This window comes from Haemorhous mexicanus, chromosome 7 (genome assembly GCF_027477595.1).
Source record: "Haemorhous mexicanus isolate bHaeMex1 chromosome 7, bHaeMex1.pri, whole genome shotgun sequence".
NCBI lineage: Eukaryota > Metazoa > Chordata > Aves > Passeriformes > Fringillidae > Haemorhous > Haemorhous mexicanus.
In genome coordinates this window covers 35,358,377-35,382,503 of record NC_082347.1, presented here as the reverse complement: position 1 = coordinate 35,382,503, position 24,127 = coordinate 35,358,377, and the positions used below count along the sequence as shown (strand labels likewise).

Below are 24,127 nucleotides of genomic sequence, written 5' to 3'. Positions count from 1 at the left end.
TTCTAGATGGGGTACAAAGCTCCCATCAGATCCACTCAATTTTGATGGGACAAATTTATAATAGCTGAGAGGTCTATGCATGACACAAAGACAAAAGTGTTTAATAATGGTTATTGGGACAGAGGTTAAAGAGATTGTACAATGGTCAATTTTTAGATTTTTTTTAATACACAATCATTGCTAAGCTGTATTTACAAGAACAAGGAAATCAGATGTCATTTACATGGCAAAGGATTTCTTTTTCCCTTGGAATGAAGCAGTTCCCAAACCAGCTTAGAGACCAGTGTGAATGACAATTCAGTATAAATTACTGCTGGGATGCTGAAACAAAAAGGGTTAAAACACTCTAACTCAGGTGCAAAGTAGTAAGAAGCTCTTGAGAGATAAATTTATCACTCTACAAGCTACTGCCAAAACAGATATTATCAGACTTGTTCTTAAAGCTCTGCCATTGGCATTTTCTGAGAGGAGATTGGAAAGCATGGAGAGAATACAGAGAAAAATCACAAAAAGTATTCAAAATTTGGACAAAATCTTTTGCTGACAGTGACTTTACAAATAAATCATTTCATTTTTGGAAAAGATCAAGTGGCAACTTGCCTGCAGTTAATTCACATGATCATAGATTATGTCCACCACCTCTGACTCTCCATTTGAGACTGAGTGACATCCAAATCAACAGACATTTGGATAAGTGCCTTTGCAAAGCACATGGGTTAGGAAATGCTGACCCAGAGTATGGAGTGAATGACTTCCCACATTTATCAATGCAAATCCTCCCAATAAGACAATTGCCATTCCAAGACACTCTTAAAGTCACAGCAGTCCAAGCATTATCAAGATTTTGTGCTCTCCAGAACAAAGAAATAAAGTGCCAGAAGACAAGGATACAGCTTTGCACAGTTTCCCCTTCAAACCACGTGGAACAAAACAGGAGGAAACAGTAAAAAAGCATGCTGGAAAATGAGCAATCCAGCACCAGCAGCCTGGATTACAGGTTGGTTGGAAGTTATTGCTCTAGCATGATTTTGGAGACAATGAACAACTGGAGAACCAATGGACTGCAGAGGAAGAAGACTTGAACACAGTTTGTGTCCAGCACAGCAGAGGAAAGTGGCCAAGGAAGGGCTGCAAGAGAGCACCAGGGCTAGCAGGGAGGTCTGGGCTATGCAGATGCTCTGCCCAGAAGGACTCTGGGCAATAGGAAAACAGCAATAGTGATTTAATAGAACTAAGAGAAGTGATATTGCAAGGAATAATTACTGCCTGCAAGCTACAGAGCAAACTTTTGACTTCCAGAGGTCACATTTAGGTATATTTAGTGCAGACCTGGCTGAGGAAACAAAAGTGTGTTCCATAACTCAGAAATTAGTTTCTCTGTGTTTCTTTAGGCAGCAAACTAAAAAGTGTTAGGCGAATTAGTGGATGTGTTGCTGCTTGGTCTGGGCAAACTGAAATAAAATGTGTAGATATCCTTAAAGAAATTTAAATTGCATGGATAAATAGAGGGGGAAATCAGTGAAATGTAATGATCAGCATGTTTAGACCAGATGAATTAATGACACATTTGTGCCTTCAGCTCTATGAAAGCATTATAAATACACTACAGAATTCTTTTTTTAAATTAGGTATTAATACCTATGAATTACATATTGTATCCAAGCAATACTTTAGTTAAAGTGAAATAATTTACATATTTTTGCAGGGATGTCAAAGGAACTAAGCATAAATATTTTAAGAATCAATACTGTAAATGGAAGGTAAACAAAGCAAAACAAAATGTGCCATCCTTTATTTCTTTTTTCATTCTCTAATTATTTAACATACAAAAAGAATAATTGTTGTTTTTATGATTTTACTTAGGACAGTAATTTGCACAACAATTCAAATAAATTACCATAAACCAATGAAAGCAAACACTTTTACAAAACTTTAACTTGCATCTAGTATACTTTTAAATCTACTAAAATGAAAAATTACGTGAGATTGTACTTTGAGCACCCATCACATGTACTTTTCTTACAGGACCAGGTAATGCAGCAGCTGAGCTAATAAAACAGGTAATAAAACAGCTGAGCTTGGGGCAGCATCCCTGGTTGGGCCCACCCTGGGAGCAGCACAGCTGGGCCAGCACAGATGGCAACTGCCATCATCCTGTCCCCATGCTCCAAGACGTGACAGACCCATCCTTGTGTCCCAAAGGGAGCTCCTGCAGGGCTGGCTTGGTGTGGATCTGGAATGGGCTTTTGAACCAAGCCCTGAGTGCCCCTGTGGAGCAGCCATGGAGCTCAATTAGAAGATGTGCAAGGTTCACTCCAGAGCCAAAGGGGCTGTCAGTCCATGGAACTAAACTAGAGCTAGCTCATATTCAAAAAACAATTGCATTCAGTGTGGATGTCAGATCCTCAGCACCATCTTGCCCAAGTGATGCTCTCTTTGTTCACACTGCTCACCAACAGAGACAGAAGCTCCCAAAATTCCTACCACCAAGTTTGTTAGGGGCATAGCAGACTAATTTATTGCCCACATATATATATATAAATATTTGCACGTATTTTAAAGGCTTCCTCCAAGTCTTTTTGAACATAGGAGTTGGGCCATCAAGGCAATTGTTGCTCAATCACCTGAGTCTTGCTGAGCTGAGACAGTAATTAAATATTCTTCTGTATCCACAAACCTCCTGCCTGCTGATCTCTCTTTGACAAGGCTACAAAAATGTACAGTTCCCTAATTAGCAATCTAAAGAGTGACCCCACACTCTATTGTTTCTCTTCTGGTACTAACATGAACTACAATTTAACATGTTCAGTAGAACAAAGTAATGACAAAGAAACTTTTTAATGCGAATATATGCAAAGAAAATAAGTCTCATCCCTAAGTTAGTATTTTCAAGGTAGCACTGCAAAACTTTCCCAGCAGATCACATTAACTGTTTTCCTAAGAACTGCTTTCCCAACACATTATTTACTATCTTTTTATTGGCAAATAGAGCCCATTTTAATTGATATTTTATAAAGCAAGCACAATTCTAAAATAAAAATAATTGAACAATTATTTTTCTTACACCGTGACTTCAAATAGCAATTATTGTCACAGCAATTGATTTCTTTCATTGTACTTGACAAGAACATTGTGTTTATGATTATGATGTGCTGGGTTCAGCCATCCTTGTGTTAACTGGTATACACATGAGAAGCAGCTCCAAAGATTTCAACAGGATTATCTGAAGCACAAAGCATTGTAAACATAATATTAGAAGTCTGATGTGTATGACAGCAGTATATTTTTTTAAATGATTAATTAAATTGCTATGAATCAGAAAGTTTTATAAACATCATTATAAGTAAGACTATTTCAGTGATTAGCAATTTAGAATGATTCTGGGAATTAAGTGTTACAATTCCAAATTAAATTGTATAAAGATTTAGGGAAAGTAGTCTTGGCTAGCAAGGAAGTAGGATATGCAAATTCCAGTTCATGGTAGCACAGTGTGTGGGGTCAGGGAAACAAATCCTGGCTATGGAGCCAAGACATTTCAGCCAGGAGTGCTGAATTCCTGCTCAGGGAGAGGCACAGCCAGTGAAAGGCATTGCCAACAAGGCCAGCATCACCATCCAGGTGATTCAGGAATGTCCTTTTCCTATTCCTGCTTGTCATGACAACACCACCAGCACCAGCAGATCCATGCACTGGCTCCCACACTCTGTTTTCTGGAACTGATAAGCCAAGGGCAGCAATCTTTCCTTCTTCAGCTACAAAATGTCATTGTTGCACAGCCTTAAATATGATAGGGCTTCTTCCATCAGCCTAGATCAATATTCCATTCTTTTCCCCCACAGCTTCTGTCTGAATTAAAGGAACCCAAGGAAAATGTGAACTCTGTAATACAAAAGCCATACAGTTTCAGGCACTGAGTCCTTGCTTTCCAAAATGCAAAGTTAAAGAAATGCCTGAATATGAGGTAAAGTATCTATGATGGTATTTAAAACTCAAAGTATTACCAAAAATCATTTAAATGCAAATTTGTATTTATTTGTGTCTCAAATGGAATTCACACAAGTTAAGCAACAAGTTTCAAGTTCATTTGAAACTAATTACACGGATAATTCTTTTTATCCAGATGACTGATTAAAATGTTATTTTTTGATGCAGTCCTGAAAATCCATATATCCCCAGAAATAACTCTTGCATAAAGTGTCTCATGAAAGTCACAAAACTTCCCTTAGAATTCTCTTCTCACACAACTAACAAACTGATACAAAACAGATTAAGAGTTAATAAGAAATATTTATCTGCCTTCTAATCTGGTCCTTCCAGACTCAACACTGTATTTGGTAAGAATGCATGGAAAAGAATATCCACATGAGATTTGTTTTACTTTGCCATGGTTAAAACCATGATACTACGAAAAGAATGCTGTAAGTCTCCAGAGCAGCACATTAAAAATTACGATTAGAAATATCATCAAAATAGTTTTATTGATTCAGAAGAGCAAAATTAAGTAAAATGGCAAACTAAGACTTCAATAATGGTACAAATAAAGCTTCCCAATTTAAGCTCTGAATGCATAATGGAAAACAAGGAGATTGAAATATCAATGGTGTCAACTGCATTTTATGTTAGTTATATTTTAAAGTAAGTAGTAGCAATGAAATATAATATGCATTAATTCATTAGAATAGCTACTATGTTTTGTGCTAAGTAATTTATTAATATATATTCAATCCAGAAAACCAAATTAATCCTTCTTCTTCCAAAGCATAAACTCCTATAAGTTTAAAATCATCTCTGACAACTGCCTCTGTAAAGCCTGGGTTCACTGGTTTTTCCTGTGCAATGAAACATCAAAAATCTTCTTGAAAGTAAAGAAGAAAGAAATGTCTGAACAGGGAATTTGTAATTAGCAGAAAAATTATTATGAAAAAAAGTATTGGCATTTTTTTCATTAGGTACATGTGCCACAATGTTACAGAGGATGGAGGGGAGCATTAAATAACTTTATTCTATAAAATAATTATTAAAAAATAATTACAAAAGAAGCACACATACATTGTTTAGATTTCTATTTTCCTACATACATAATTCATGCATACATCCACAAAGCTGTGGGTTTGGGTTAAATATACCACAAGATGCAACAGCAAAGTATGAATGAATGATCAATCACACAAACAGCCTTTATACTGAACTCAAAAGGGAAAATGGTTGCAGTGTACACCAAGATGCTATTGAGAGATCAACATTCCCATTTAATCTGCCAATCCAATATCAGATTAAAGTGAGCCATGTAAAAAGACTCTGAAATATATTACATAATAAAGCTCTAGATGTGAACTTTTACCCTCTGTAGTTCTTCCTTTCACCTCTTAGAGGCAACAAATAAAAAAGAATTACAATCAAAACGATTTATTCTAATGTAAAATGAAATTATTCTTCACTGAATAAATAGAATATCACACCCATGAAGCATGATTATGTTTCTTTAGTTATGGAAAGTACTTTAATATTTCATATAATTTTATGTTTGCCCTTCATGGGTGAAATAGTCCATATTTCTCTCAATAAGTGATGTTGCACGTAAAAAAAATCAAACATATAAAAAAATTATATATATTTGTCCACTAAAATTCTGGACAAATGATGAAATACAGAATTTAGTATTTTCTGCAGTAGCTTTCCAGGATAATTATAAATTGAATATAGTGTTATATAACAACTATATAACAAAACAGTTGTGCTTTCACCTCTGCTTTTTTGCAATGGTCTTCCTGATTTATGCTAATTTAGGATTTAAAGTTAAGGGGTGGGGAGGAGTGGGGAGAGAGAGAAAGAGTCTTTTTTTTTCTAATTACTGTCAGCTAGTGAATTTAGGGAAGAAGAACTGTCACCAGTGCTAAATTTCAGCCTTCCAAACCAAGAGATTCACATTATTTCAAGAATTTTTTTCAATATTTTTTCAATATTTTCACCCATTGTTATTTTTCACTGCTCTCTCTAGTACAGCTATTATTCTTCAATAATACATCACAGAAATGTAAAATATGCTTGGAAAGCCACCATACCATGTCAGCATTTTTTAGCATGATAGACTGAAATATAATGAAGAAGTTTAACACATTCCAAACAACTTCTCCCTTCCATCTGTAACCTTTCCAATACTTTTTCCAAAGAGGCAAATACACTAAAATGAGTAGGTGTAAAAAAGTAGTAACTTTCCTTATTAAAAGTCCTGTTAAAATTCAATTTTCCTGAGGACAGGGCAAGGATTTTTAGATTTCCAGGCCAAAGAAGCATCATTCAAGAAGAACACTAAAAATTCTGCAAATGTACTGGATAAAGAATAAAAACCCCTGATTACTCTCAACCTGATATTAGAATTTCAGCTACTGAAGACTGAAAACATATTAGGAAAGTAATATAATTTTCCAAATGGTGAGTGTTTTCCTAAAATATCACCAAAAATTTACTGAAAACATAGAAAACAAACTATGATATAGAACATGATTGGGCCACCTATGAAGATTATTTCAGATCAAAAAACTCAGATAAAAAAATTTAAATAGAATATATAACTAGTTTTTACTGTGTAATTCTCAGTGTGGCTTTTGGAGTTCACAGCAGAATTTCCATAATTTTTTTCTTATAGCCAAAACATAGCCATCCCTACCTTGGATTCCAACAGGTAATTTAAAAAGACCACAAAACCTCCCACACAAAATACTTCATTTAGTACCAAGAAATTTTACTGAAATATTTGCCATAATTAATATTCCAATACAGAAGTTAAATTCCTTTGATTTAAGATGTCTCTTCTCAAAAGGAATGATCACATTGAATATTTTCGGACGTATGAAATTCACAGCGTAGCACGCGGTCTAGCACTGTCCTTTCTCTCTCTCTGTGATTTATCTCAGCTGAGCACAGGGACCTGGAAAATCCTGCCCTGCCATGAGGAGATTGCTCATTTCCTGGCTGTCACTCAGTGCCCAGCCCATCACACCAACCCGCCTGCAGAGACAGGCGGGCACGGGGCTTGACAAAGCTGCTTGTCACCCGCTGTAATGGACAATGACACCACTGCCTGAAGGAAAACACTAATGCTTTTACTTCCTTTATTTCTTGTTATTGTTTCCCTTCATCAGCTTTCACCCCGCTTGCCTGTATTCCTCACATCTGGGAGCAAACTCCTGAAGTTAACTTTGCAAGTGGTACATGGCATAAGAAGACTGAATTCCTTCTCTTTGGAATTAAAATGACAAAAGCAAAATTTCAAGTCCATTTACCACACATGAAAACCTGTTCTAGTTCTTTTGCTTTAAGTACAGTGGACTGGAGTTTCATAAAAAAGTGACCAGGAAGGATTAAGCACTCTGGAGGAAAAATTGCTGAGAGCCCTGATGCTGTTGAAGTCTAAGAAAAAAACCTGACTGACTGGATTCAAGAAAACACATCAGAAAATGTAGGGAATCAAAATGTAAACACAGGATGAATCATCTGTGATGCTTCTTAAGATACAAAATCCAATGCAGCTCTAGAAAGACACAGCCCTGAAAGGAGAAAATGCCAGAGCTTCAGGAGGCACAACAAACACCTCTCACTGTAATTGCTACGTAAAGGAAGTGAGACTTCCAAACTTTAACTGCACTGCCTTTAAGGAAGGAAGAAGCCCATACCTGTTTTATATATAGGCACACAGGCCATCTTCAGATATCTCAGCCACTAATTTGTGTTTTGAGGAACATTGTCTGTTGAAAGCAAAATATGGTGAGCACTCACACCCACTTCCAAATTACTCAAAGGACTAACAGAAAGATTGAAACCAGGAAGGAAATAATGGAAAACAGTTCTGTTCACTGACAGATTAAGTGACTCATCTCTTGTTTTGAAGAGCAACTGATCCAGTGGCACTGAGGAATCTCCTTTGCCTGCAGGCCAATAACAAGTGGCTGCCTTCTCAGGAAATATGAAAACACCAAATAACTCCACAGTGATGACAAAGTTTCTGTGTGGTTCAGAGAGCAGAAGACACAAAGCTACATTCAAAAATTCAAAACAAACATTTAAAGAAAGGAGACACAACTCAAATTGCCCACCATGGATGTGCTTTTCCCAGTGGAAGTCAAACAGCTCTGTGCTTCTAAGTGAGGTGAAAACTTTTAATGCATCACTAAGTAAAAACCATTTTTATCTAGCCCCAAAAGTAAAATCCATTTTGCTACAAAAACTTGATTTTCATATTACTATAAAATATTCTAATTTGAATTTATAAGAGTTCTGGATTTTCTGAGATCCCAGCCATGGTGGACGTGATCTGATCCCGACACACTGGTTTTTGTCTTTCTCACAGAGATCAATATTCAATCTCATAAAGATAAGCACTCCAAAATCCAGCACTAATTTACCATCCTTCACTCTAATAGGAACAAAACATGAAGGCAGGGTAGAGACCAAAGGATGCTGGTAAAGAGCAGGAGTTTTCCCATTGCAAACTCACCCCCAGGGTGGTGGATTCAAGCACTGCAGCTCCCAGGAGTTTTGACACTGCTGAAATGCAGCCACCCCCTCCCACTGTAGAGAACACACAGTTCTACAAATGGACTTAATAAATCTGGTTCTTCAGTATCTGCTCCAATTCTTGTGGGAGCTCATGCTCATCTTTACCAAAATACCCATCCTCTCCTTCTGCAGTAAGCACTGGGTATATTTTGAATATTGTTTTCTCTCACTTACGCTGCTCACAGAAAGATTTACCAGAAAGAATGTACCCCTGATCCTAAATGACCATAATTTTTCATGGAATTTCTTAAAGCACTCACAAAAGAAGGATTTTTAAACTTTCAAAGAGTCCATATTGTTTAATATTGGTCTGCTTAATAAAACCTGGAGATTCTGTAATTTGTGACAGTGTGGAGATATGTCACAAAAGTGACTAAAATATTCTATTCAGTCAATCAGCTTCACCTGAAGTACCAGAGGCAAGAGAAGTAATAGTTCTGGGAGCTCAGAGAAAATGCCTGATGAGTTAGTAGTTGGTACAATGCATTTGAAAAAGGCTTTAAAAACATAGTTCTGGCACTTGCTTATCATTTCCTATCATGAGTATATTAACAGCTAACCTTTGTCATCTGCACCAATTTCATGCTTGCCTGGTTTTGATTATGAGATTTAACCACATTTCTTACCAGAACTTATGCTTCAGATTCTTTATACAAATAATTATCTGGGAATTGCTTGAGTACTGTTATAAATTCTGTTATAGTGTTATAATTTTATTTAAAAACAGGTATAAAAATCAAGTATTTCTTAGCTCTCCATTTAGGATTAACTCAAATCAAAGATGATAAAAACAAACAATTATTGAACAATCAATATTCATGGATGTTAGATGTGATCTAAAGTAAATAATGTTTTCAGAAAATAAAGCCACTTCATATACCCTTATGAAATGTCTAAAATGTCCTGGCACCTATTTAGCTAAATTCACATATTTATGTAAGACTTGTAAACACTGCAAATTTCTTTATCCCTTAGAGTTTGAAACAAAGAAAAAGTGCCATACTTTAGTATATTGTGGGTTTTAGTGGTCCAGATAATACAGAAATATACTTTCTTTAACTGTGCATACTGCACTTCTTCAGTGTAAGAAAGATCATTCACATTTGCTGCCTGTGAAATTTTCCAATGAGATCTGTACTTCTTCAAAGAAGGTGGAAAGAAAAGAAGTCACAGACTTCTCAATTTGTGTGATGGCTAAAAGTCTTCAAGGCACTCAGCACAGCAACACTATGCCACACTATAAGACAGTTTGGAATCTCTTACTACTCATATTGCATTTTTATTCTTAGAGGAAAGGCCACTGAACCAGTAGCTGCAACAAAACCTTCCAGTAGAAAAATAATGAAATTAAAAATGGTGGGGATTTTTAACAATGCTTATCATAGTCTGAAACACTACAGTTTCAATAATATTCTGCCTATTTTTTTTCAATATAACTTCTATTTATCTTTATCTTATCCTAGAAGGTTTTTGTTCTAGGATATACAATATCAGTATCTTGGTAGATCAAGCATTAATTGCAGAGCTAACCATACACTTTGTGCTTTATTATGTAAAGCTTTAAATAAATGCCTTACACAACAATGCTTCTAAAACAGTTCATTATGATACAAGAAAGTTCTAAAAATGCCTGCTTTGATGCAGTAAAATGTTCATTTCATCTTTCAGTCTGGAACACAAACCTACAAAAGAACAGTTTTAAACTATACTTTTGCCTGGTTGTTGAATAGCTGTTATTGTCAAACAGCTCTATTTGCTGCTCTGGCCAGGAAGGGTGAACAGCATTTTGTCACAATCTCAGAAATAGAAATATAATACTGGATGGGAGAAATGCAAAGGCAGGTTTATCAAAGCATGTTGAAGTATGTTTTGTTACCAAGTACATTCAAATTGTCTTTAAACACAATTATTTTCTCTATCAACAACCTTAGTAAATATGGCCTGGGTTAGTATTATTTTTACCACCATGATTTGCCAGAGTCACAATACACCTCATTCCCATTCAGCAAACAAAACCAAATCCCACAAACAAACAAACTCAAACCCACACAAAACAAGAAACAAACAAACGCTTTTTAAAATTATTCTTTTAGGCTGCAAACTGTTGACATCCTACCTGTGCATTTACCCAGAACAAACTGCATGAGACAGACCATCACCCTGGGAGAGACAATTCCATGCACCCATAGAGATGGCTGCACCCCCAAAGAGCCTTTAGTTCACCTTTTCTAAGGCTGCACCAGAGCACAGAGCACCAAGAAACTGCTCTTAGTTTACCTCTGCTATTTGAGACAGAATCCCTCTGGTCTGTTGCTCTTAGACAGACTTTGCTTTCATCTATATGGATTTGTAATCTAAACGTTTGCATAATCATCATAACTCTCCCCATGAAATAAAGAGAATAAAATCCCAAAACACAAAAAAAAAAAAAACCACCCAAAACACCACTAGACTGACCTTTAGGCAATCAGCATTTTATTGCTCTGTTTGTGGGCAAAGAGGAGAAATGGGATCTTTTATACCACCTACTAAACTCCTCCCCATTAGCCAATGCCCTGGGTCCAGAAAACTTCAGGCTCTGTTCCTTTCCGTGCCCTTTTTGGCAACAGCAATTAACAGAATTTGGACCACTCACAATATTTAAGTCTGATTCTTCTCAGAGCACAGTGATTAAAGTCAACAGAGAAGCCATAGTGTGAACTTGTGAAATGAAGTTATGGCCTAAAAATACAGAAAGTCTGATGAACAGACCTGTCTGTCACTGTTCACATTTTGTGTACACTTCATGGTTATTGGGAAATATCTTCACAGCAAGATTTCAAAGCACTGTAACTAATCCATGTATATTCAAGTTTGTGACATTTTATAAGATAGCTGAACTTTTAAGAAGTCTTTCAGTGGAGGTTTTTTCACATTCTAGAATAGTTGTTCATTTGCAGTTGAAGCCCATCCCTGCATTGCTGCCACAACCAAATCTCAGGCATCAGCTACTGCCTTTCACAGTCAATGTCTGACACATGAAATCATTAGTAGTGACATGCTGTGTTTTATTAAAAATAACAAGCTATTGAACAGAGCCATCATTTTAAATAATTCCATGGAAGTGTTTCTAGAAAAATCACACACATGAAGTAGAGTTTAGCTGGCTTTTCCTAATCCCTGTAATATATGGTACAAACCCAGCTAATCTTCATGAGGTGTGAGGACTGTACCACTGAATATGAAATACACAATTATATAATGCAAGATTCCAGCTGCCTTTAATTGGCCTGGACCCTCCACTGGTGCAAATTAGGGAACACAGTTTGAAGGCCTCCTTTCAGGCATTGAAGAAGATTCAGAAGCTGGTTAAGATACTGGTTTGATGGTAAAGAGTCATCAGGATTTCAGCCAGAAGACAAAAAAAGCAATTTACCTGAAGAAGGTGACAAAGAACTGCACCAGATCCATGATAGTATTGTGCTGTGAGAAGGCAATCTGCAAATAAAACAGAAGTAAATTACAACATTTTCAGACTCAATAGCTCTTTTTAGGCGAGGGCTTTATGGCTCCATGGATGATTACTTTCAAGTGGAATTTCAGTCTAGTCTGCACACACCTGCATCTCTGATAAAGTGAGATGAGCAACTTATTCCCAAATCCTCACAGCTATCAAAACACAAACAATGGAATACAATAATTTTACTGAAGTAAACTTAATAGAAATGTCCACTTACTATGAACAAAAATAATATGAAAAACATTAGAAAATCATATTGTTATAAATTGTCTTGTTTATAGTCAACTGTTTTGACCAACACCATCTTCCATTTTAATAAAAACACTGAAACAAGGTTTTAGAGACAACAAACAACATACAGAGCTTAAAATTATTGCATTTAAAATATTTTAATTGTATAATATTAAAATTAATGCATATGTTAATTTCATTTTTATAAAAGATAAATCTGGTGCATGATAAAACAGTTTCAAAGCAAATTACTTTAAAGACAAAGTAATAAATAATTTTTTGGGCTACATTTTTATAGACTCACCAGAACATGCATTAGTTCAGCTCCTTTCTGTAATTTTTGTGAATATTTAAGAATTATCTCTAAGGCAGCATATAGACATTCACACTTGCATGCAATACAGGCTATAATTATTTTTGTAAGTAATTTTTGCTAACCTTAAGAACAGTATTTAATATTTATGTTATATCTACAAATATCCATAAGTCCCTGTCTTGCTCAGTTTTTCAGTCTATAATTATCAAACTAAAGATACAGAGAATCTTCTACTCTGAATTGTATGAAGTGTTTATCTAACTATATTTACACTCTTTTCAAATAATTGTTGGGTTTAGAAATCCTGGTGCATTTAAGATCTGATCTTGACTAGTAATTACACCAAATTACTCTGAATCCCTTTCATAGCTTACTTTTGAACTTTTGAAATGATAATTCATGACACTCAAGAATTTACTTTTTTTTTAAATTTTATTTTTATTTTAGGAAAAAGCTATAATGTAAACTTCACTAATAATGGTGTTACTGTGCCTTGTGCCAGCCGAACACAGCTAAATATAGATCAATTACCTAAAAGATAACATCTGAGAAAAGACCAGAAGACTTCTTTGGCCAAGTATAAAGTGCATCCCAAGCATAAACAATTGTTCAAGTACACCTTGAACAAAATGAAACCTTTCCAAATTAATTTTATATTTTAAATGCTGCCTGGATTTAATTCAAATTCTATTTAGTACTCAAATTCACTCCTGGTTTTTCCATTATGTTTTTTACAACTACCATACTTTAGGTGATGAACTAGCACAAGGAGGAAAAACATGCCAGTTTTGACAGAGTTCACCTTTTGTGACCTGTTGAAATGCTCTTTGTTGAAGGAGCATTTTGCATTTTGCATTAATACAATTCTTTTCATTCAAGGTGTCAGAATTCCTAATGGCCCCTGTGAGTCTAGAAACAACTCCAGTCTGCAATCAAACCCTGCAATCTGATCAGAATCATACCAGGGAAGTTTCATCTTAAACTTTTTTAAAGAAACTATAGTGCCTCTATTTCTCTTTTCCAACACGTAACAAAAATAAAGTAAGCAGATTTACAACATTTCAATGATTTTATATCATTATCAATGGTTAAATGATTTGCATAGTCCAAAGCTCAGGGATATAAAGTTTTTGCACAAGAATGGACACAAAAAGAATTTCCAACTTCTATTAATCCAATCATCTACTCAAGGTAAGTGCAAAGTTCTACTGCTGGTGTCCATGTTTGCAAATTTGTGGAAGCCCTTCTGCTGTGAGACTTGCTTGCTTGGTTGTATGGGATTTTCCTAAAAGTACTCATATTTAAAAGCAGAAACACAGTTAGATAGAAAGTTTCATCCCAAAAGTAATTTCCAATTTTAATCAAATATCTTCTAATAATTACATTATAGTTCATGTTTAAAAGATAAACTACAGTATTTTCTGAACAGTATCATGCATCTTTGACTAATTTCAACACAGATTATTAAAAAAAAGAATACATATTTTAATTATAAGGAGACCACAAAGATGCAAGTAAATGTCATGAACCTAGGACTGATACAAAGAACCATAATACAATTAAAAAGATTTGTTTCCTTTGGGCTTTTATATAGACATGAATTCAATAGTCTTTTTGCTTGTGCCTATATAGACAAGGGACAAGAAAAGTTCTTTCAACCCAAGGTTTTCACTTTGGACTTAAAGATACTGCAGCCTAATATCTTCTTTGTTAATTTGTATCGTACCTTAATAGTTTCCAGTTTCCCCAAAACATCTAAACAGCTTGTGGATCCCACAAACATTATCTCTTTCTTCTAAATAAGGAAGAAGAGAAATATCCTTTCCATCATTTCCTTTGGAACAGAACCAAGTGCTGTGTGGAACATAATTTTTTATAGTAAAGGATAACCTCTATGAATTATTGTTATTATTATCATTACTGTTATTGCTGGTGTTGTGAACTGCAATTGTATTCCATCAGATCAAAGTAACACCAATATACTAAAGATTAAATGTAGAAAACTGCAACAGAATGAAAAGATTCCAAAGGCAAATGTGGGGTTAACAAATATTTATACATACACATGTGATCCACCTAGACATCTTAAGTGATAGAAAAGCCTGTGAAGAAAGGGCTGATGAGTGATAAATTAACTGTCGGCATTCTTCCAACAAACAAGACATATCTATCTTTTTTCTCTGCCACATTAAAGTTTGTGAAAAATATGGTTTTATAAAAGCAAGCAAACAAACTTTTTTAACAATACTGGCCAAATTGGAAGACAAGGCATTGTGACTGCTGGCAAATCCTTTAAAAAAATTATGGATTCAAAAGTCAGATAAGCAGCAGAATATGCCAGAGAGCACCGACACAAGGATGCACTGCAATCAACATTTCAGGTACTTCTTAACTTTTCATGTTTTGGTCACACACATGATATAGGAAATACACTTTGCACTGAATAATGATGGATGGAATAGGTCTGTTGAAAGAGGAATAACTTCTGAATATAGATTTTTCCAGCCTTCAGAAGTTAATGCCTGCAGGAATGGATTCATTCTTTCTCATTGCTCCAGTTCATCTTTACCTTGACTATCACATCTAGCAGCAATAGAGCCCTACAGAACAATAGGTCAAGATCTGTTCCACGACAAAAATGAGACAATCTTGAAAGTCTAACTCAGGGACAACTTTCATATGGAAATAGCAAGTCTCCCCTTGAAACCTTGTGTTTTAGTTTAAAGATATAGGTGTCAAGAAGCCATCTCTACAATTCTAACACCCCCAATTGTGCAAAAGGAAAAGCAAAACTAGGCACTAAATCCAAATTGCACATTTGCAGAAAACAGGAACCTAATCCACAAAATGTTCCCTGTATTCAAATAATGTACACAAAAAGCAATTATAATCTGTGCTCCACTTCATGACATTACCCACTAAAGCAAACTCCTATCTGCTCAAGCTCTCAAACCTTGAACAAATACTTCCGTTAATACAATTTCTCCATCTTCCACTGTTAACAATTTAAAAATGAACAAATAAGAGAAAGTAAAATAAATACATGGCAAAACTCTGCAAGAAGGTCTAATTATTAAACCTTGAAACATAATGCAATAAGGTCAGACATAACCCAAACTAAACGGCCTGGACTGTGTTGATTATGCAGACTTAAACCCTGCAGAATTATTACTTCCTTCAGTATGATCAAAACCATAATTTAATTTCTTCTTGGATAAAACTATTATACCCTCCCACACTGGTGCTAGGTATGTATTGAAGGAGAAGAAATGGATACTGACTGAACATAAAGGCTGACATTTTGGTGTCCAGCATCTTTCATACTTTCTTGAGGGACACTTTCTAACTGAGACAACTTCAGACAAGAAATATGAAAGTCAGCTGAGGAAAACATTTGTGTAGATTGCTACATTTTTGTGTACACATGAAAATGTTTTTTTTATGCATACACAAAAATTTTTTCAATAGGAAAATGTAGAAGATCAAGCATTGTGATAATATGGAATGAGGATGTTAGAAAATTTAAACATATGAATTCTTACATTTACGTTTCATTGTACAAAGTGAAGTTTAGAGATCTATTCTGCAGAAACATGACTGCAGAAACCCAAGTATAAACTGTTTTAAAGACATTACTATGTATAATATAATAATTTTGGGGTGGGGAATGGTACCTATGGATATCTTCAAACTCAGCGAATACATGACTACTGAATAACCAGTAGTTACAAATGAAAGGATACTCTGATTTCTTCATTTAAATCTAAATACAATTATAAGTACAATTATATACTGGGATATCTTTAGAGAGAGTAAAAATGGTTCAGACTCTTCCTTCCCATTGGACTTCAGCTATGAAGAGTGGCCTACAAAAGTGAGAGATGGATGGTAGGAAATTGTTCATCTCCCAATAGAAATATTTACCAGGCAAGGCACAAAATATCTTTTCCCTTGGAAAACAGAAATTCCAAGAGAACATGGTAAGGAAAGACAAGATTACCAACAAATTATAACTAAATAATTATGTCTAAATAAGAGAAACATTAAACTCTTGCTGGCTAAAAGTGCCACACATTTATTCCACATACTGGCTTTGCTAGAACTTAAGAAATTTTGAAATGTATCTGAATTTTCCCATGTGCAATATATCTGATCTTGTCCCATGTGTGAACCTCATCTAAACTAGTCAGCTAGCTTGCAGTCATCAGCAGAGATAGGAAGGCACTTTATAGGTGAGTGACTCTAAAATAGATGTGGAACTCTCATAAATTGGAAGGAATTGCCCTGTGGAGCTGCCATTTCTCTCCACTAACAACACTGGGATTCTGTGATTAGTTTAGATTATAGATCTAATGTCAAACTTAGAATATAAATAATATTAGGTGAGATAAATTTCTCCCATGGTTTGTAAGTACTCACTGGGTATTTCTGTAAAACTGTGTCATGATAAAATAGGCAAAATAAATGTTTATTGTTGGGATTAAAATATCTGAGAAGCAATATGAAGCTAACTGGCTGCTGCAGAATCCTACTTCCTTCTGCTGTGTTAATGCCTGTAAAGAATTCAGTCTGATGTTGACAAATAGTCCTCCCAGATGATAAGATTTAGTGATACCAAAACTTTCATACTGATAACATAAACAGAAAATGAAAGATAACAAAGGAATTCAGACTTCACATCAAGATTTGATAAACAGCTTCCTCAGATTATCTCTGCATGCTGCAGCCCTGTCTCTAATGCTGGCACACATTACATTATCAAAATATACACCCCTTCATTTCTCAAAAAATGTAATAATTACAGGATATTATTTCCACTATTCAGAGTCATAAGAGGCTGAAATACAATCTAGTTTGGTAGTCAAGTAAGATGAAAGACACTCCTATATCAGGTTATAACAGCTGAACTTTTTTCCACCTAATAGGCACTTTATCTATTAAATTCAATATGCATATTCCACTTCTTTATTTAATTCTATGCTTGTGTATACATACAAAGAAACATATACCACACAGAAAAACCCAACATTAATAAACTCCAGGAAGCAGGAAGTGAAGGAGAGAATGTGGGGGAGGGAACTGTTATTTAACTTACAGTTTTACTCAGCATGCAAAGCATTTTCATAATGATTCATATGGACATTATTAAGAAATTGAAATATTGAATATTGAAGTCAATGAAAGAATGGAAGAAAATTAAGAGATATAGACAGGAGACAAATGACATATTTCAAAATTAAATTAAAAAAAAAATTAAATGTAATTGGCACAAAGACCTATAGTACTGAAAAGTTATTTTAGACATAAATCTTTGCAGGATTGAGGTCTACAAACTGTGTGAAACAGCAGATTTCTAGACAACATCTTTCAAAACTCTGATTTTTAAAAGCCTTCCTAGATTAAATGGACAGGAAGAAAAATTAGAAACAGAAGTGAAGGGAATGAGGTGAGAGAATTTGTCAGGCAGAGTTGAATGATTAAATTCTACTACAAAGAGAAGCGTTGCATGACAATATGGTTTTGTTTGTCAAGCTACATTAAGGAAAAGCCATTTTTGTCACTTGCTAGAATTGAATTTTCCTTTCAACACCAGGTTTCAGCCTTCTTGGTATGCCTTCTTCTGACATCTTATTATGACTTGATAAATTAAGGAGTTTCCCATTAGGAAAGCTGCACCTGTTACGGAATGTGCTCTGATCATCACAGAGTCACAGAAACAGGGATGGGCAGGAACATCACAAACTGAGCTTGTTCAACTTCCCACGCAAAGCCAGGCTACTGTCAGCACCAGACCAGGCAAGCAGTGCCCTTTCCAGGGTGAGTTTTGTAACCCTCCAAGAGTGAGCATTCCACAGCCAGTCCAAAAAATTTGTTTCAACACACTATTGCTAACACAATGAATTTTTTCTAAGGTTCAATCTGAATCTGCAAAGGTGCTGATTCCACTTCTTTCATTTTGAAGTTTATAAACAGAAAAATGTCCCGCATGCAAGACATTTCTCACCTTTCTTAAAAAAATTAATAACTTTACACTGAGCTATTTGAATGACTGCAGAACTTAATATGATGTTCATGGCATTAAACATTCATGCCTATGTTGATGTGTCTCTACATATCAGAGATGGAAAATGTTCTGCTAAAATGATAAGATTTTTTTTTCAAATTTCTCTAAGTTTTTTATTTCTTACATCTACAGTAGAGCTGGTTTTGCTAGACAATCTACCAGTTAACCAACTGGCTGGTATCCAGCCTAATAAAAATGATAATAAAATTTTTATAAGGCTACAAAAGCTGAATGGTTAAAACTTATGCAATGTTTTGTTCATTTTAGAAATCAAATACTTGGTTAGAGAAGGCAAAACATGCCCTGAATTTTGCATAAAGATCATGCCATTCAAAATAATGTATGCAAAACCCATTGTGAGATGACAAGAAAAGGGCAAAGCATTTTCTTAAACATGAAGAGAGTAATTTCCCAAAGTTTATTGTTATAAATGTAGAGCGTGCTATAAAGCTGTTGGAGCTGTGAAATAAAAAATTTTGTATTTGCAATGGCACTTTTCTTGATTACTGTGGATTAGCATATTTATGAGGTTACTCAGCCTCAGGTTTAAACCCACAAATCAAAGGTTTATATTGGCATGGGTAATGGATTACACAGGAGTCTCTGGCCTACGATATCCCAGAGGTATCTGTCTTTCAGAAGATTTATGTATATAATACCACTTTGTAGAAATTACACTTTCTGATCTTTTGCGTGGTGCTTGGTGATTCCCCTCTCTAATGTCTGAAACAACCAAAAAGCAGCAGTCTCAGTCAGCAGAGAAATTCATTGATGTATTTTCTTGTTCTCCTCCTCACCTTTTGATAAGGCCATGAAAGACAGAGGCTCTAATTCCTTGATGTACATAGCACTGCTACAATGAGAGTAGAAGTCATTGTGAGCATATTTAATACAATTACTTCTGAAAAAAGGAAGGAATCTGCATTCCAGAAGTTACCCACAGCACAAATATCTGAATTTTGTTCATCCTATGAACAGCTCTGTGACAGAACACAGATAAAATAATATTTTTAAAGTCTCACTTTTTTTCTCCACAGGTGATTGCTGATTACATTACTGTCAGTGGTAAATACCTACTGACTTCCTTTTCGCTTCAAAGACACCTGGATACTAAGACAAGAAATTGAAATTCTTAGTCCAGCCTCTCATGAAAGACTAGCCAAAAGAGAAGCCAGGTAAGTGTTTTCAAGACTGTGCGTACCCAAGTGAATCTATTTGATCATCATTGAGAAATTTTGACAGTGGAAGAAACCAAAATCTCATTGAACTCTACAGAGGAAATGGTCTTCAGCTCCATTATTACTTCCATATTTTACTGAAGATCCACATCTCGTAGAAAAGAAAACCAAAGTATGCAAAGAAGGGTAAGGGAGTGGGGTTTACACGTGCATGAGAACAAAGAGGACACATAATGAACGATATAATTTAGAAGAGCCAACATAAAAAAGCATGAGGAAAAAACTCAAGACAGATTAAGCTCTCTGTATTGAATGTTTATTCCACTGGAGGAGAAGTGTGGGGGTTTGGATGCAAGGCATGATATTTATTTATCTATACAAGGGGGAAGAATATTCTAAGAGATTTTCTGCTGAAAGAACAAGAGACCAAACTAATGTGAAAATATTAATTCCTTCAAATAAAGGGAAAGTGGTTCACTAACCTAAAAAGAACACAGCATACCAAGAAAGAAACTATATAACATATAAGCAAGAAAATGTGTTCTATGTTTCTCCTTGAAGAGGTGATCAAAATGCAGAAAGTGAGAACTGAGACTTTTACAAAATATTAAATTGTGAGGATTAGCAGAATAAATTGTGATTCAATTTGATGTTAATTTTACTCTCTTTCATTTAACTTTTATCGATCACTTGAAATTGCTATTATAGTTCAAGCTGTAATAAATTTGAAAAAAACAAAAAAGCAGATACAACTGTCAGCCTGAGAGTTCACTCACCCTCACAGTACATTCTGTAGAGTCAGGATGATGGATCACTGACATATCACTGAGGATATGCTGTCACAGTCAGGAGAGTATTTGTAAAAAAGTGCAGAGAAATGTGTAATGGAAATGGCAGAAAACTTTTTAACAGCTTGCAGGAATTAGGTTGGGAAAGGTGGATGAGTAACTGGGTTTCAGGAAGACTCAGAATGCTGTGGAACAGAAGAGCAGGGCCTGCTCAGCTGAAGCTGTTTTCCTAGAAACAAGCCCATGCTGCCTTTTTGGCAATGATAGGCTGGACTACACTGATAGAAACTTGCAACAGTTGTTCCCAGGAAACTACAACACTTCTACCAAAAGTTTTGAAACTGAAATGTAGAAATGAGAGTGAAATGTATGAATGTACCACCTAAAACTGTGATCTGGGGGCTACCTGCAAAGCTCAGAATGAGCTCATGGACGAGCAGCAAGGAACTTCAGTCAGATTTATTTTAATTCATACAGGCCCTATTGTTGAAAAGAAAACAAATATTTAAAGTTGTCAGCACTGAGTGTACTTTTTATTCTCACTTTTTAAAAACTGGATTTCCCAGTATATTTTCCAGAAGCTCTAACTGTTTAATCAGGCTTGTGCAAATCCACAATAACCATTTGTCTGTTGAACAGCTTTAACAAAATCAAAATCCAAAGAAAAGAAACACTTTTGCAGCTAGAGCACTTCATGCCTTCAGAGAGAAAAATGAAAATACTTTTCAAGAGCCCTAGATAATTATGATGCTGGCCTGCACTCTGTCAAGACATGGGTTGTGCCTTTTCCTTTCTCATGTTGAATACTTCATACCAGCTTAGGGCAGAAATGTTAAGATCTCCTTTTGGGGGTGATTGCTCAGCTATCAGGATTTTTTTCATTTGAGTGGGAAGAGAGAGGGTATCTGCATAGAGGAATTTGATCTCAAAATAGTGAATGTCATCTTCTGGCAAAACAAGTATATGAGTCAGGGCAAAGATCCTACGTGCAAAAAATTCACACTCAGAAAGATAAACTCAGTTTCTGTTCCACAGACATTTACTTTGGAATTCTGAAATGCCTCATTTGCTGTTCTGAATCTATATGACAGGGGAGTAAGGCAATAAATAAGAAATTTATTTAGAAGAATAAGTCTAATAAAGATCAGGTATCTTCCAGCCTTCCTCTCTGCCTCAGAAAAATGATTTCTTCTTTTAACTAAGGAAACATTTCCAAGTGCAATCTGGCAAATTGGAGGAAATCCTCTAACAAAAACTTTGTTTCCTAAACAATAAAAGCTATAGAACATAGGTCTGCATGTCCTGTGTGGACAGCTGTGAGCTCAAAGACTGATTTTAAAAACAGTGTCCAAAAGATTTTTTAAATAAGAGAACAAGAGAGATGATCCCAAAATATACCAGCTGAGGGAAAGACACATAAAAAGTGCCCATGTTATCAGAATCACCAAAGGAAACAGAAGAAATTACTTATAAAAGCATCAATTATTCACAATAATCTTGGACAAAATTTCAGAACAAAATATGGGGGGTTCTGCAGAGAGCTAGGAAATTTGAGGTCTCTATTCTCTCCCACAGCTACCAGTTTTCAAAAATTGGCTGAGCTGGTCCAAAAAACCACAAAACATAAAGTTATGATGAGCCTTTAAAGGAAAAATGACTTTCCTAAAATTTAAAAAAATGTAAAAAGGTTCTGCTTAAAAAAAAAAAAAAACAAAAAAAATAAGTGAAAACTTGGTTTAACCCTGAAATATTTTTTTCTGCAAAGATTTAGAGACTAAAATAATTTTTCTCCAAAAAGTTTCCCACAAAATCATCATATTTATTTCCCACAAAATATCATATGACAAACTCCAATTATTTCACTCTATAAGCCTGACCAGGCTTTTGTAAGAGAGCTGTGTGCAGGGCACAGAGGAACAAATACTTTAAAAGACAATTCAGACTATCTGGCTCCAAGTGCAGGAAGGTGTTGAAAAAGTGAAGTTAAGAAATTAAAATCATACTTTTTACTCCCTGCAGGGTGAACTTCTCAAGTAAAGATTTTATAGGTATCTATCTTGCCAACAGTCATTTGTAAGAAATATCCTCAGAGTATTCCAGGAAAGATTTTCAGTAAATTTTCTGGGACAAAAACACAGCAGAAAGATGTCTTCAACTAAATGCAATGACCACAGTCAAAAAGAAGGGTTCTTTTTTCTCCTAAATGATTACAGAAATTCCCCAGACCATTCCAACACACCTTTTCCCAAATGAGAATACACTCATGGCTTTCACTGAAACAAGAACATACATATAAAAAAATATAGATTTGTATATTTATTATTTCTGAGAATGAACACTTAATTGGTTTCTAGCTGCAAGTAAGGGGTTTTTGCAATTATTTTATGCATCTGTAGAGGGCTTAATACTGATTTATGTTGTTTACTGAAATCTTGACTTAGCCTGGTGGGAAAGAGTACAAGGAAACCACACAACTATATTCAAGGGTTACAAGTGATTTCCACAAATGAGGCATTCTATACTGCAAAACTCTTTCAATACAAATCATTCTCAGTAATCTTTTTTAAAAGAACACTAAGCTAAAAGTGGTTTATGTACCAATTGTCTTTTTAAACTTCAACCTAAACCCATTCAAATTGAAAGGCAGGAAACTCCATTTAAACATAAGAAATATTTTTTACTGCAAGGAGGGTCGAAGACTGCAGCAGGCTGCTCAGACAGGTTGGGTATTGATCCTCAATCCTTGGAGATATTCAAAACCTGACTCAACAAAGCCCTGGACAACTTGCTCTTGCTGACCCTGCTTTGAGGGGTCAGACAATCTCCAGATGGTCCTTTCCAACTCCAATCATTCTGTGATTCCAGAATAAGCATGGTTATTTCCCTTCTCACAGTTGTCAGTACAGGTTATTAGGACTCTGTGTCAGTAACAGAAGAAAAGACAGAAAAAGGATTTCTAAAAGATTTAATTTCCTCTCCATTGTTCCAAGGCTGGCAAGTGCAGAAACATCCACGCTAAAAGAGCTTCCTTGAAACAACAAATATTATCTAGTTCAATGTATTCTACCAGAGAGTATTATGCTTTTTCTTAATTATAAAGCATAAACTACATTTTGCAAATGTCTGTTTATATCATAAGAAAAGAAAAAAGCTACCAACTCAAAGTTTGCTCCACCAAAAGTTCATGAGAGAAATGCCCTGATTCTGGTAATGATAACAAATACTTTGATGTAATATAATCTATATATTTACTGCAACACACCATTGCAGTAGCACCAGTCTAATGTTTATAGCTGGTGAAGAGCACTTCTCTGCCTTTTCATTCTTGGCCCGAAGAATTGCACTGGGAAGTGTTATCTACTCAATTATTCCATCTTTGGACAATACCATTCATTTCATCTTCCAGAAGTTCCTTCCAGCCTCAACTACTGTGTGAGATAATACAATAATAAACCACAATTATTACAGTTTTTAAATGATCTTTCAAAAAAAAAA

At 35.2% G+C, this 24,127-nt stretch overlaps 1 protein-coding gene across 2 annotated transcripts in view; it reads right to left on the bottom strand.

Annotated features, from left to right (window-relative positions):
* The window catches only part of ATRNL1 (attractin like 1), a 432,570-nt gene that overhangs the window by 206,509 nt on the left and 201,934 nt on the right, over positions 1 to 24,127 (bottom strand). For both annotated transcript variants that reach the window (XM_059852017.1, XM_059852018.1), the window contains exon 25: positions 11,972 to 12,033. In XM_059852017.1, the coding sequence (XP_059708000.1) occupies positions 11,972 to 12,033 (62 nt within the window). The remainder of the gene's footprint in view (positions 1 to 11,971; positions 12,034 to 24,127) is intronic.